At 45.5% G+C, this 15,479-nt stretch overlaps 1 protein-coding gene across 2 annotated transcripts in view; it reads right to left on the bottom strand.

Annotated features, from left to right (window-relative positions):
* gli2a (GLI family zinc finger 2a) overlaps positions 1-15,479 on the bottom strand; it is a 71,614-nt gene that overhangs the window by 18,738 nt on the left and 37,397 nt on the right. For both annotated transcript variants that reach the window (XM_034574611.1, XM_034574612.1), the window contains exons 3-5: positions 13,639-13,744; positions 4,906-5,105; positions 1,518-1,727 (exon numbers count right to left, since the gene is read on the bottom strand). In XM_034574611.1, coding sequence (XP_034430502.1) covers positions 1,518-1,727; positions 4,906-5,105; positions 13,639-13,744 — 516 coding nt within the window. The remainder of the gene's footprint in view (positions 1-1,517; positions 1,728-4,905; positions 5,106-13,638; positions 13,745-15,479) is intronic.

Genomic DNA, 15,479 nt, shown 5'->3' with positions numbered 1-15,479 from the left:
TCTACAGTTTGTGCGTGGCCCCTAATCCTTCCTCACCCTTCAGTTTTCCGCAGCGCTGTGTTTAACTAAGTGATTGAGCTAAGTAAAAAAAGACTGATTGCAAAGCGTGAGGATTCTTGCGTTGGTGTCGTGCGGTGGCTTCGCAGAGCGTGACTCTGTGGCGCTGGAGGCAGTGGGGCAGGTTTTTTTCTCGGGGTGGGTGGTGGGATGCGATGAAAGAAAGAGGGGAGGGCTCCTGCAGCGACGCAGGCGTCCGTGCCAAGGAGAGTATTTGATTATCGGGCATCGAAAAGGCCGACTTTCACGGACAGTTTTCCACTCTGTGCGCTCACTACTCCCCATTCATGAGGGCTGAACGTTTCTTGGATGCATTTAGCTGCTGAAATCAAATCTATTCCGGTGCCTGATAGAGGGCCGAGGTTTCAACCGGCAATCAAGAACAAGCTAGTCTGTGTGTGTGTGTGTGTGTGTGTGCAAACATATACACGTTTCCTGAGCATTTGCCTGCCTATTTGCCTGGGTGTTAGAGCTTTTGTGCGCCCCTGTGTGGATGTGTGTGTCGGTCAATGTCTAACCGCCTCGTCCCTGTCATTAAGTGGACAGTTCATGCTGCCCATGACATTAATCCCTGCTTTAACAGCCTGACACAGGAACAGAGCAGGGACAAAGTTCCCAGGGCTACACTCCTGTGCTTCATGCTGCCAAATTCTCTCCACGCTGCCCCCCCCCCCCCCCCCCCCCCGTTTACAGTGACTCTGGATTTGTTTTGTAGGATGTTGCTCATAATAACAGTGCAAAACTCTTGAAACACCACCAACATGAGGGAGTCTAAGGTAATGTGTCTTTACGAGCTCCTGGCCTCGGGGCTTTCAGTGTTTATGCAGCCCGAACCCTGGACAAGCTGTGGCCCCCGTGGTGCATTCAAGTCCAAAATCCTCTAGTAGCTTTGATGTGGGAAACTCTTTCACGGAAAAAAGCCTCAAGAAGAAGAGTAAGAGGATGGGATCAACATGCCTGGTGCTGAGAACAAAGGGAAAGATGCAGTAGCTGCCAGGTTTGTTACTCTTCTACCTGAGTTACACATGCTCTCCAGTGTAGCTCAGATGGGAGTCTGCTCATGCTTTTGACTTTAAAATGTATTACAGACATATTATATTGGTATTTCAAGTTTTTATGGGTTATAAAATTATTTGCTAATCTAAGGCTAACAAATCTCCCCCCTCTTTTTGTATTTGCACAAATCCCTCAGGTATGAGAACAGGCTTCTCACTTTTAACAACTCCCCTAAAAATGACAAACATGAGTATAAGAAAAACATATCAGCTCCAACTATTAAACATTAAACCCAGTGACTTGCTAAAAGGCCAGAGTACGACTCTCCAGGTGGGATCTCCCAGAGAAACCAGAACAGGATCCAGATAAAATAAGCTGATTTGATAAAGTGTCATCAAGCTGCTGGGCTACTGACACATATATTGTAATTCTAATGAGCTGTTATGTTAGAAACGTCTTCTTACCGTCCATGGGGCTGATGTAATCGGGCAGATGAGCGGCTGCAGCTGCTGCGGCTGCGGCTGCGGCTGCGGCACTACTCTGCATCAGCAGGTCGCCGTACGGGCTCCGCTGGCTGGCGCTGGCCATCAGGTGGTAGTACTCGGTAGGGTTGGCCCCCGGTGGAGGAGGGGGGAGACTGAACAGAGCTCGCTCCTTCAAGTGTTCGTGGGTCACTGGTGCAGAAAAGAGGAGACGAGGGAGAACAGGTGAACTTTTTCTTCTTGAAATAAAATCTAAACCAATCAGGTGAGGCAGCGAAAAATACATTTTCATTTCATTTTCCTGACATCACTTGCTCCTTGACAGGATGATGATAACAAAGACAGGACCAGAAAGGTTAGAGTAAGACTAAACAGAGGAGAGGAGTGCCCTGCTTTTACAGATTTGAAGATTTGTGCTTGCGTGCACGCCCCAGGGCACGGGGCTCGTGATAAAAATGTCTGATGTCTTTGAGGCTCTCTGGGTTGTGGGAAAATATCTCTGGGGAGTAAAGGAAGCGGAGGGAGAGAAGGAGCAGGGCAGCGGCGGCTACGGAGGGAAGAAATACCACATTCCTGCACTTCTCTGGTGTTGTGTATACATCTTTTGACAGGCTGAAATCTTTCCCAAAGTGCAGGTGCACACACACACACACACAGACACACACACACACACACACACACACACACACACACACACACACACATAATGCTGAGGAAGCCTTAAATGCTGCGTGTGTAAAGGTAACATTGACGTAAAATGTGTTAACACCTGCTCCCAGTGAAGCCACATTTAAAAGTGTCACAAACTATAAGAGTGAAAGATGGATTACTTCTTACTGCACCCTGCACCCTGCCCCCCCCATTTCCTGCACTCTCCCCCCCCTCCTTCCCCCAGTGGGTATGGGTGAGTGGAGGGGACAGGGGTGTGGGCTGATGGTGGTTTAACATGCATGGGAGTGGGGGGTTGGTTGGGCCAAGAGGGATACTGGGGAAGCTAAACCACAGTCTCTCCCACCCTCTGCCCACACAGACTCACACACATAAGCTCACATTTAAACCCAAACCCTGGATCTATCAGAACCTATTAGGCCATGGCTGTGGTAACGGTGCACAGGCAGCGTGTTTGTGCTGCAGCAGCAGCGACCCAGGCATGCTCCACGGTTTCTCCACGGCTGCCAGGTCAAGTTACCACCACCGCAGAGAAGCTGTGTCAGTGTCTTTTGTTGTGCATGTGTGCGACCTCCCCGATGAACACAGAGGGATGAATGGCAGCGGCTCTCCCACTGGTCCCAGGAAAACACCACAGAAAGGGTCACACTGCCTAATGCAACACTCACCAGTTTACTTTATAGATGAAGTAAATCTTTTTGCATCATGATGCTGCTACGATGTAATTTTCTATTGATAAATATAGTGTTGCATACTGGTTAATGGTTTTGTAATTGGTTCATAAACCAAAGCAAATGACTAATTGAAACGTTTACCTGTTGATACCATTTGAATCTAAGGGAAACATGCATGTCTCCATGGTAATGCATCTAATTCTGGTCAAGACATTTCAGTAAAAACAACAAATGCCCATCTCATGGTGGCACTAGAGGGAAATTGGACAGTTTATGAATTAATCTACTCATTAGTTGTTGAGATTATCTGTAACTAGTTCTATAATACAGATACAAACTGGATGCTACTGCTTTGAGATGTCAGACATGGAGTTTGTACAACACAGGTGAGACCACATGCTCCTTCCCTGTGCAACAATAACTTTTGATTATAGTTTGAGCTCCAGAGATGCTGTTAGAATTTTTGAGCTCAGATTAAAAATAACTAATTAACTACCCTAATTTAATTGAATTAATTATGCTGTATGTCAGAACAGCAAAGATCTGTGTGAACAAACAACCAACAGAGCACCTCCTGAGCACCCAGGTATCGCTATCAGACGTTTACACAGTTCCCACTGAGAACCGCTCTTCCACAGACTTTATTTATGTTCTGCAGAGCTGCAGAGTGCCCTCCATTCGGTGCCATAGTTCGCTGCCACTTTATCAGTGACAGCATCTCTTCCTCATTGCTTCTCTTGAAAAGCTGGGAGCCATGACTTGACAGCAACGGGTTCCCTGTGATTTATTGGTTCCTGGTGCAGGCCAGTGGCTCCACTCTTCCCCCGACCTGTTTGCACAGGAGCAGCGAGGACGGGTCTATCATCGTGTGAACTCAATAGTTCAGGGACTCCGCGTGTTTCGCGTATATGTGCTAATTTCCTTTGTTGTCCTCGGCCCAAACATACATATACATGTACAGCGAAGTCTGCACATTGCTCCTTGAACACAAACACAAAACCTGCACAGCTCTAATCTCCACTGCTGAATGTTAACTGACCAGAGCAGCTGCAAAATGTAAAACACTGTGAAGAGTTTCCACCGTTTATTCCTGCATACGTCATAAAAGTGTTTCCATCTTGAAAATGCATGAGAGTGTTGGGAAGTTGTGTGAATGTGTTCTCTGCACATCTTAAGTGATTCCCATGTCAAGGTCACAGTGTGTGTCCTCTCACATTCTGTTCCACAGTTCACCACAGGTAAGTCCTGTACATGTTTGTTTATGTACTGGTGTGAGTATTTGTACAATCTACCGGGAAAAATGTGTTATTAACATAACCAAAATGTGCTTAATTATATATTCAGTATTTCAGCCAAAGTCCATGTGTTATTACCAGAGGGTGAATAAACTGTACAGTATGTGAATAAACAAGGATTAGCTTAACATGTATTACAGCTAATGGCGTGAGAGGCAGGAACTGAAGGTCTCTGTCTGGTGGAGTCAGAACTTTTAAGAGAAACACCATCTATTGGTGAAGTTTAATTCTAGTTTGCAAGGAATTCTCCAAATTCATTCCCCAATACAGCCCATTGGGATGTGAAATGCTTTTATCATTTTATGGAAAATAAAGAAGATAGAATTTGCAGCTGCAGTTTAACTCTATAACGCTGTTTGTGACCTGCAGAGCAATTTTATTGTAGTCTCAATGTACATCTCAAACACTCACATTTAAAGAAACATTTGCCAAGCTCTGCACAAAACACTGCATCAAACTTCATGTGATTTCAACACTTAAAATAAACGTTTGTTGTGTGTTTATAAATGTATATAATAATAATAATTGTAGGTCTACTTCAATAACTTGTTATGTGCATCATGGTGCACAACATCAGGACTGTTTCTGTCTCTCAGTTAAAATGGACTGCAGTGATGGGTCAATGACTTATGGATTTGATTATCTTGTATAAGTAACATTAAATTTGCAGGTATTAAGCCACACTTGACATCTGAGACATTCTACGATGCCAGCGTGTGGAATAAATCTCACCTTCAGCCGGGCTCAGTCCTCGTGCAGCTGAGATCATGGACAGGGTGGGGCTCCCGTGCACCGAGCGCAGGTAGTGCTCCATGTGGGGGCTGACGTACGGATGTGGTGGGCTGAACGGCGACTCGCCCGTCCCGACGTGGGGTGAGAGACGGATCAGGGAGATGTCTGAGATGACTGGACTGCCCGTCAGTCCTGGAGGTCTGTGGAGAGACGAGTCAAAGTCAGACATGTGTGGGTGAATGATACGAGGAAGGGGATGGAGGGAAAACTTGAAAAATCTGGGCGGGGGTTTGGAGACAGCCTGTCGTGATTTGATTACATGTATTACTTGTATGGTTATTATTGTGAGTGATCTTCATTGATCTGGTGGTAGACAAGCCCTCACTTCTGTTATTTCATAAGTGTGCATATCTCAATTCACTTACACCATTCCCCAGTCGCACATCTAATACATAATTATCCTCCTTTTGTTCACCTTGTTCTAATAACCCCCAGAGCTACGCAAGTCCAGACGAAGGCTATACGAGAACGCATATCTGTTTGAGCACATGCAACTACAGGGTCTCTCACTTCAGGTATTACATTATGTTTAATAAGAAGGTGCAACTTGATACACAAAACTTTAAGCAAGTGCCTGTGGCCGTCGTGAGCAAGGGGGAAAAAAAGTCTCTGGTCACTCCAGGCTATACAATAAATTTGTCATCTCTGGGAGGTAATTACCGGCTCGGCTGGCAAAAACACAGACAGGTGAGTGTTGTAATTCTCAACGGGCCCGAGGGCCTGAAGTCTGGATCAAAACGACTGCTCTTTGAAGGGGCACTATTTATGTCGACCGGGTGAGAACACCGGGTCGAAATTCAGCCGTCGCAAGCAGCAAGGAAGTAGGAGGAATTATGAAAAAGGCTGAATGACAGAGTGCGGTTATATTGCTGTTTTAACGGTAGCTCGTAAACTGTCAACTGAGACTGTTGCAGGGTTTCAAATTTACGTGGACTTTTAGTCGAAACTGTGCTCTGCCTGAACCATGGCTGTCATGTCAACTTGACACAAAGGGAAAACGGCATCAAACCCACAACAGTGTTACAAGTGAGGAATGATCCTGAAACTTGGTGGATGGTGGAAATACCAGTGAGCTGCTGATGAACACGGGGCATTTAGGTCATTGTCTCAAACGACGGGCTGGTGAGTTGTGTTTAAAAGACTCTTTATCTTACTTATTCAAATCCTTTTCACTGGATATCCACCTATAAATAAAGTCAGTCATTTCTTTTCAGATAGAATGAAATGATTGGCCGGTGTACCTGTACGTCACCGAACGACCTGCCCGCCAAAACGGGTGTTCACAAGAAGCCAGAGAGACAGACGCTGCTGAGGCGGAGACGAAACCTAGAAGTTAGCGAGCGGGCGCGGGAAAAGTCGGCTTCTCCCAGTTGTCAGGCAGTGTGCATTCACGTGTTTTAGGGGGGTGTAGCTTTGATGAGAGGGGCCGATGGGGGGGGGGGGGATTACCAAGACTAACTCTAATGATGCTGGATTACTGGGATATGGCGGCGAGTCATCAAAGCGGACTTAAGTTCACTTTGACATACAACACGTCTTTTATTCTCTGTGATCATATGGAAGTATTGTAGCCATTAATTGTCAGTCATTCCCTCCAAAGACAGAATGGAGGAGGCGGGGTTGAGGGGAATAAACCTTGAGAAAGGACCAGACTAATGAGTCACTGTGCTCCTGCCTGTGGTGGAGGAGGAGGAGCACTGACTCACACGATGAGCCACGACCACAAATGGTTAAAATGATATTAAATATAAAATGGCGGTGGGCCATTTTCATCCTATATTTGTTCTTCCTTTACATTTTAAAAATGAGAGAGAAACCTCCTGCTGGTCCTGTTGAAATGTTGCACACTAGTTAGTTATCTTATCTATTAAGTTTCCTTTAATTCAATCTGTTTCAAAATGGGGAGAAAGTCCTCTGCAGAACAAATGACCACAGTGACTCTCGCACACAACAATGCGATGTAATTAAAATATGAGAATATCCGTCTTTATGAGTCCCTGAGAGTCGGCGCTGTTTAAGCTGCCGCTGCGAACAAATGAGTGTTTATATGTGTGGTTTTGATTCTTGGCAGCTTCAACTGCATGCTGGGTACTCAGCATGTGTGTGTGCGTGTGTGTGTGTGTGTGTGTGTGTTTATGTGTAAGATATGGAATCAACATTACACATTATAGATTGTCATCATTCAGGAGAAGCTTAATATCAGGGTAGGCGATCTATTTTTTTTGTTATATCTCTTGAAATCCTCATTTCATTCTGACAGCAGTGAATAACTGGAAAACCTCTGACAACAAGAAGCAACAATAACTCATCTGTGGAGGCTGCAGGGCTGTAAAAACCTCAGTCAATTATTATTTTCCTCCCTGATGAAATGATTTGCCTCCCAGCTTGTCAAATATTTTGTCTACTTGGCCGGAGTCTTCTCACAGGCAGTATTCCAGAAGTTCATCTTTGGCAGAATGCAGTAAACCAGTTGCATTATTCCGGAGAACATACTTAGAATATCTCTGGGTTGTGAAAGAAAAAACCAGGGAGAGGTTAGATCCTGCAAGAAATAAAACCTGAGCCAACGTTGATGTTCAATGGAGACAACTGAAGAACAGACGGGGCTGAACAGTGAAGCCCTGGTGGCTGGTATTTCTGTTGGAGAGGTAATTATCTGTTTTTGTTTCTGGGGTAATTAAGTGCTCCTCTTCCTAACACTCTCACCCGTGTATTCCTCCGGGATTAGAGGGAATCCTGAAGGAAAGGGCTCGGATTTATTTAGGTTTTATACTTTACTATGCTCATCATCATCCAAGGGTGATACTGTTTCAGGGATGTCAAATCATTTGACTCTGAAGATACTGAGTGTGACTGGTCCAGGTTGTTTGTGCTTGGCAGGACCTCTGCATCCCATCCTCCCCTCAGCTTCCTCTCTCTCTCAGTCTCTCTTTCACTGTCTGTAAGCGGACGCCAACCTGCACCCGGCTCAGCCCTGCCCAGCTCCGCCTGAGCCAACCAACCGGGAGCGCCGTCCATCGCTCCATTTCCAGTAAGTGCCTGCAGACTGCTGGCCTTGTCTGAGGGCCAATTTTCTGCCGTCAGGCCCACTCTTCCCCTACAAACAACCATAAAGAGCCCTCTGTTCTGGGCAGGAGGGGAGAAGTGAGAAGAAACAGACGCTCCATACAAAAAAACACGCTTCCCTCGGTCCCCCTCTAAGCAGCATACAGGGAGCTTGGCAGTGCCTCCTTAGATTAGTGCTCGGGTGCTTCATTGAAGGACTACCTGGGTAAACTGGCACTGGGGCTGGCTCTCGTCCTTATCACACCGGGCGAATCAAAGCTGCACACTGGGATTCCCAGCATTTAGCTAAATCCTACTTAATCTAATAAATTTCATATTTATTTAAAATATTATAAGAAACACCTGCCGGGAAACTGTTTGGCATGTTTCATCACTACCTTCATCTAGGATTAACCCAGATTTAATGATGGGTGCCAGATTGGATTTACCTTTAATACAATAATGTGCAGTTCTAATATTTTGTATAGCCATTGAAGTTTTGTTTTTTAAAGGATGAGGCAATGAGAGACCCAGATGTGTGAGTCCATCTACTTTCCAGTTTCCTCACCCTGTCTGTTGCTTATTGGCCACATTTTCTTTTCCTGCAAACATCACTCAAGCAGAGGAAATGCATTTTATTAAGGACTATTTTAAGCGGCGGATTGAGACACGTTAGGATTACGCGTAATAAGGCAGTGCTTTCTTTTGGAAATGAAATCTGAGTGCGAACTTGCTTTGAAAAAGAAAATGAATGAATGTTCAGTATGAGCAACACGCCCCTGCTCCTTGCTCCACCTCCCAAAACAATCGTGCATATTTTAACTTTAAAACCTGAATCCATCAACAATAGTAATTTGTTTTTGGGGCCGGTAGCAAAAGCAACGTGTCGACACACACACCGCTCGAGCTGCAGTATATCACTCAAACGACGAAAGGAGTAGACGAGGCCTCGATCGTTGAAATTTACGGCTGTTGCCTGTCGGGGGGGGGGGGGGGGGGGGGGAGACGGCAAATAATAGTCCTGTCTGACTGTTAGCGCTGTTGAGGTCTTGTTGATCCACCCTCCGTCTGACAAGATGTTACTTGAAGTCTGTGCGTTCCTGTCACATAGGTTGAACTGGGAATCTCTCGGAGCCCCGGGAGAGAACCCTGTCTCTTAATCTGCAACTTCAAGAAATCATACCTGAGCACTATGGGTGGCTGCCCTGCTGGAAACACACTAAGAAATGGCCGGGGGGGGGGGGGGGGGGGGGGGGGGGGACAGTTTCAGGATGATGAGAAGTGGAGGCAGTAAGAAGGATAAGCAGCCGACGTGAGTCAGTGGATGACATGCTTTCAACAAGGTAATTGCTATTTGCCTCTGTGTTCCGCACTGTGTGATTACATGCTCTCTGTTGTTCCATTGTTAAAACTCTCCTGTGAGAAAAAGTGATCTGGACGTGGTGCAGCTTGTTGAGAATATGAGTAAGTGCATACCGCGGTGCGCGTACATTGGACGGCTCGCAGCGGCAGATTACACCTTTGATAAGTGGTGATTTAAAGGAAAAATGTAACGTTGAACATTTTCCAAGTCTCTTTTTTACAACATCATCATCACAGCCATGATAAAAACGGTTTTGGGGGGGGGTCACCCTTGCAAAGTAGTTTTATAATTTAGCTTTCAAACCCAAATTTGCAAACAGAAGCATCTTCTCCTCATCAGCTGACTCAAAGAGATAGTGGGGGGGTGACTGTCCAGTCAGACACTCAAATCTTTTCGCAACATCAGAATTTGGAGGCTACGCCCGGAACGTTTACGCCATTTTCCAACACCAGCAATCCGACCAGCATGCACACTTTTCTGTAACTGACTGGCCAGATGTGCGGGGTGAAAAGGTGAAGAGGAGACGGTAACTCTCCGTATTGTTATCTCCGTTTGAACGATTACAACATCTCGGCCCACATGCCAGCAGGCTTTTACCTCACTGCGCTCACAACAGCTATAAATACTTTGGCCGTGAGACATCTGTGTGGGGTGAACTGGTTTGTTATGAGTACACCCCTCTGCCTTCAAAGATAAAATATGTTTGTATCAATGCAAATCGCTGGATCTGCTGAAAATGAGCCAGTTTCACTGCTGCACGATTCTGCCCAAGAAACCTGTTTTCGAGGGCGGGGTGATAAAGCCACACTCCTACTTCCAGTTCCATTTGCGTCCGCCTGCCTCTCTGCCCTCCTAGCTGACCAAGAAGTTAGTATTTGCCTCGCTGGCATTTTCCCTATTGGCTCAGGGTGGGATGAATTATGATGTGACACACTCCCTTCTGTACTTCTGGGCAGCCGAGGCGATCAAGATAAATCACCACGCTGCCCCACAGGGGACACGCTAAGATCCTGCTGTAGTTGTTTTTGGGGCCCTGATCAGGATGCTGAGGATTTAGACACAACTTGATACTGTACTGCCTGTGAAGCACGGACTGTGTACAAGGGAGGGGCCGAGTAGAAACTATGTCAGACGATGGGATAATATACTTAAATGAGACGGGATTATACACTGTAATTATCCATTATTCAGCTCCACTGCTGTCACATGCCATTTAGTCTTTTTTGAGTGCAAATTATGTTGAGGCCGTGCAATAAAGCGTGAACATTTCAGGCTATTGACTTGAAACATCACAGTCCTGTTGATTAATAGCTCCCTTGTCTTTTCAGCAGCACATTCCTGGCTGTTCTTTCGGTGGAGCGTCTCAAAATTCAAACATTAGCCGTGACGATGAGCCGGGGCCGGAGCCAACCAACAACAAAGTATGATAACAACACGTCTGTCAAAACCACTGGCAGCCAGTCGGCAGATCCCCCCCCCCCCCCCCCCTCCCCCCCTCTCCACTACCCCAACCTCCCACCCTCCACCCGTCTCCCCACCCATGTTAACCAAACCAAAACAATGAGAAGAAAAAAAAAACAACATCAACCCAAATGGCTGATCTGTAAACTGTATTTAATCAACACATTCCGTACTGTGGGGCTGCGGCCTTTGAACAGGCCTGACTGCCTGGTGAGTGGGACCACATCTGTTTGTGTACTGGGGCGGTGCGGGCCACAGCGCTGCCACACAAAAACCTTGGGCATATTTCAACTCTTCAGTGCTGCAATTTGCCCCCCGACTGCTTCCCAAAAGGCATAAATACAGGCTGTGGAATGAGCGGGGGATCTGTTATTCTCATCCGCTGCGTTTGTCGTTGAGGTTCTGGGAACGGAAGGCTGGATTTTGGATACTAATTACCCGGTCAAACACGTTGGCACGGTGGCTGGCGTTCCTGGCTTGTGGCTTCGCACAGAGGATGCCCGACCTCCACAGTGTGCAGCGGTGTGGAAGTGCTGTCTGTGTGTCTGAGTTCTCCTGTCATCTCACGAGAGGCTCTTCCTAATGCATTCCAGAGACTGTTCAGACAGGGTTCTTTCTCTCTGGTATGCTAAGTTCGTGAACAGCACGGAGACCACAGCCGGAAAAAACTGCTACTTTTAAAATCCTGGATCAAGCATTAGGGAAATGTGCTGAAAGATGCATATGTGGAACAAAATGCTTGATCTTCCGACGCTGCAACCTGGAAACTGCTCTCTGATCAGACCTGTGTGCGTCACAGCTTGTAAACAGAGGAAGGTTTAAAGGATGTACGGTGACTGAATGTAACGCCGGGAAAAAACAACAACAAAACCTTTTGGTTTCAAACGTGATGAAACGACTTGTAAAGTTTCAAGCAAACTGGATCCTGAACCGTTCTAATATTATCTGACAGTTTCTGAAACCACTTTCCGACACGTTCCCCGACAACATGTGGCGAAAGTGAAGAAGCAGGCCAGGATTAGCACTTTTCTCTCAGGCTACTTTTCCAACACACACACACACACACTGAAGTTGTGTGGTAAATGATGACAAAGACACACACATTTGCTTCCTGATTGTCTTCCTGTGTCCAGGAAAAGAATAAAATGCTCGAAATTGTTTTCATTGACACAAACTAGGGCTGGGTGATATCAATATCAATACCACGATTATTTCAAACGTTTACCTTGATTACGACTAATGAACGATACCTCTAGAAGTATATGAGCAAACAATTTCTCCCAAATAAAAGTCCAACCTTTAGTTTTCTGTTTTCTCTATCAATTTGTTTCCTCACACTGTAAAAACAGGGAGCGCGGCGGGAAACAACGCCGCTGTGACGTGTGACCGCCAGCCCTCATTATATGAAACACTGATGATGGAGCGCTCGCCATTAGTTTGTGTGTGTGAACATGTGGAGTTAACACAGTGTTAGTAACACAAAGTGGAGCCCTGACGTGCAGTGACCAGCCACGACACACGGCTCCTCTCCTCTGCAGCAACGCACAGTAATTAGGTGAATTTGCTGCGGGTTGTGGAAAAGACAGCAAGATCAAGGTCTTGATGAATTAGTGGGAGCACTCTGTCAGAGTCTCATCACATTTATCAAAACAAACTGGGTGCACACACACCCCCCCACTCCACCCCCCCCCCTGCACCCCGTCCCTTGCTCTGCGGGTGATGAATAGCTCTGCCTACACTGTGTATCACCTGATCTTGCTGAATTTAAATGTAACAGCGCAGTTCTCACGGAACCTCTATTGATCTTACTCCTGCAGGGTTCCCTTCCTGGATTTGAATATTCCAGATAAGCACAGGAAGGCCTGGTAATGTTAAGAAGGCCAGACTTTTATGGTAATGCCACAGAAAATAAATGAGTGTTTCTTTTTAGGTCACGTCGTAAAAAAGAAGCTGCAGGACCAAGCACCACCAGCATATTTATGCAAACCAGGATAAGTTATGACTTTTAATGTCCTTTTTTTTACAAATGAAAAATGTATAAATGTGACATAAAAGACTTTTTATAACTTCAATAGCCAGTAATAATGTTTTTTGTTTTTTTTTACTATAAAATTGCTAACAGTGTCTGTATCTTCTAACATCTTTCATTACATTTCCTCTCAGCAGAGCTGTTGGCAGAGTTCCTCGGGTTCTGGAGATGCCGGCAGCAGAGAGCTCTCCAAGTCCCAGAGCATTAAATGTAAGAGGAGGATCTGGAGGAGGAAATGTTAACGGCCTGTTGTCCTGGTGCTAACGTGGCTCGTCTCCCTTCATCTGTCTCCTTCTCGCTCTGTGTAACTTATCTGGCTTTGAAGCATTTGAACTGGGTTTTCTCTGCTGAGACTGGGAGACATAAAAATATTGAAATAAATGGTGTTGCTTAATTTTAAGTGTAACTTTTAACAAAAATTATTGTGCTGTTTTCAATTGAGTAATTGACAAGATGATCATTAGTTTTAAAATCTTTGGAGTTATTTTACCCTGTTGTAAGAGAGAAACGTAGAGGAACGATTTTGTTTTTGTCTTTTTGAGTTTAAAATGATAAACTCTATAAAGCTTTTCAGTTTTATTTGTTGGACCAATAATCTCATTGCATTCATTAATATTCAAACACAGTATATTAATATTCTCTATCACCTTTCATCAGCTCTGTAATGGAGCTCCATCTATATTGTGTGTGTTTGCTATCTTTACAACCGTTGGGATCACCAGGAGAATATCAAATAAAGTTCTGTGGATCAGAATATTTAAATATTTAAACTTACCCATGCATAGCATGAAGTGGGTGTGGCTCATAATGGTACCGCCCCTCGTGGTGCCTCATGTCGATCGGGATTGGTGCATGGAACGAGGGGAAGAGGTGGTGGGCACCTGTGGGCGAAAAGGAGAGAGAAATTAAACACAGAGACTCAAACAAAGGCAGTGGATGTTTGTGGCGGCACATTTCTTCAAGCTGAGGAGAGGATGGAAATAATTCAGAACCACACGGACAAATGTTAAAAGTCAGAAATACACTTCCTGGCTCCGCCTGCGACGCAGTGTGAGACGCAACTGTACCGTTTTACAGTTCCTCTAATGCATCGGTAATTGAAACCTTCCACACTGTCTGAGGCCCGAGAATGTTCATTAATGGCCGGCTCTATCCAATGAGACCAAAGCAGGTTTTACACAACAATGAATGTGTTTTTATGTGTCAGACAAAGAATGCACAACTCCACCATTTCCTGTCATAAATGGTCTGAGAGGCTTGAGGGAAGTCTCATTAGAACAACACAGCCGATCCTCATTAATTGCTGTCATTACAACAACTGAGCAGGATCGGGGGGGAGGAGAGGGGGGGGGAGTAATCAGAGACAAAGGGCCTCTGAAGTTTCACATGTTTCATGCAGGAAACCAAAAACAGCAACCCCGAATGACTCTGAGTGTGTGTGTGTGTGTGTGTGTGTGTGTGTGTGTGTGTGTGTGTGTGTGTGTGTGTGTGTGTGTGTGTGTGTGTGTGTGTGTGAGAGAGAGAGAGAGAGAGAGTCTGTATTGTGAAGAGACATAAACGGAGCATATAGAGCAATTCAGTTGATCCCTGGTTGCTATTAGGATTCTTTGGCTGTACATTGTCCAGGAGACCTGAGATGACCCGGGAGCCGCTTGGGAGCCCGGACTGCTGAGGTTAAAGGTCACTGTCTCTATCCCAGACAGAAGACCAGGTGAAAATGCGGCTACTGGTGGATCTTCTCACATCAGTGTAATTCCAGTGTGGCACGAGAACATGTTGAGGTTGGTTACAAGGACTCAACAGATTCTGCAGAACATTCACGCAAGAGGGTTCATGTTAAATGTTAAATGTTAAATGCTTTGTATTTATATATTTTCCAGTTGTATCAACCACTCAAAGCACTTAGAGGCCCTTCTGGTTGATGGTCAACCCGCTCTACCTCCTGAGCCAATAATATAATATATAATAAGTGACATAAGAACAGTACAACAAGATGTAGGTGGTGAGTAGACAAGATCAACATCTCTCTTAAATACAGTACAGCCTATATATAAAAACTTCATTTAAATTAAGGCTGAAATATCTTTTCAATCTGCTTGCTGACATTTCTGCAAAGTGTTCAGGTGACATTTGCACCACTTACAGTCCATTGTAATCACAGCAATTAAAATATCGCCTTGCGTGGAGACTTCTCAAACACCTTCCTGTCGGAGACGGGCCTCGGGGCTCCTCACTTGCTCAAACCAGCGCTGTGAAAACAAGGCGTAACAGGACTCTGGGCCTGGAGGCTACGACCGAACGCTGCATGTTGTTTTGGGTGATGCCGGTAACAAAGACAGACATTACTGCTACTTAACCCTGATTGAGGCTTTTGTTGTTGTGATTGAGGCAATCATCACGAGGCCGTGGCATCTTGTTCTTGGTTAATTCTGATGGGATTACACATGACTGGGAGAGGAGAGTTCCCCTGAAGGCAGCTCTGAACCGTGAACCATTTGACTGCTGTGCCGTTTGTTTAAGATGAAGCATTAAGCCACTGGTTTCTTTCCCTTTGATAAATCGGTCTGGATGCGCCTGAAACGACTGATGCACGGCCATCGTGGCCTTCGCTGAAAT

Source organism: Hippoglossus hippoglossus, chromosome 21, assembly GCF_009819705.1.
Source record: "Hippoglossus hippoglossus isolate fHipHip1 chromosome 21, fHipHip1.pri, whole genome shotgun sequence".
Taxonomy (NCBI): Eukaryota; Metazoa; Chordata; class Actinopteri; order Pleuronectiformes; family Pleuronectidae; genus Hippoglossus; species Hippoglossus hippoglossus.
Note: the sequence above shows the minus strand (reverse complement) of the source record. Positions and strands in the feature narration are given on the sequence as shown.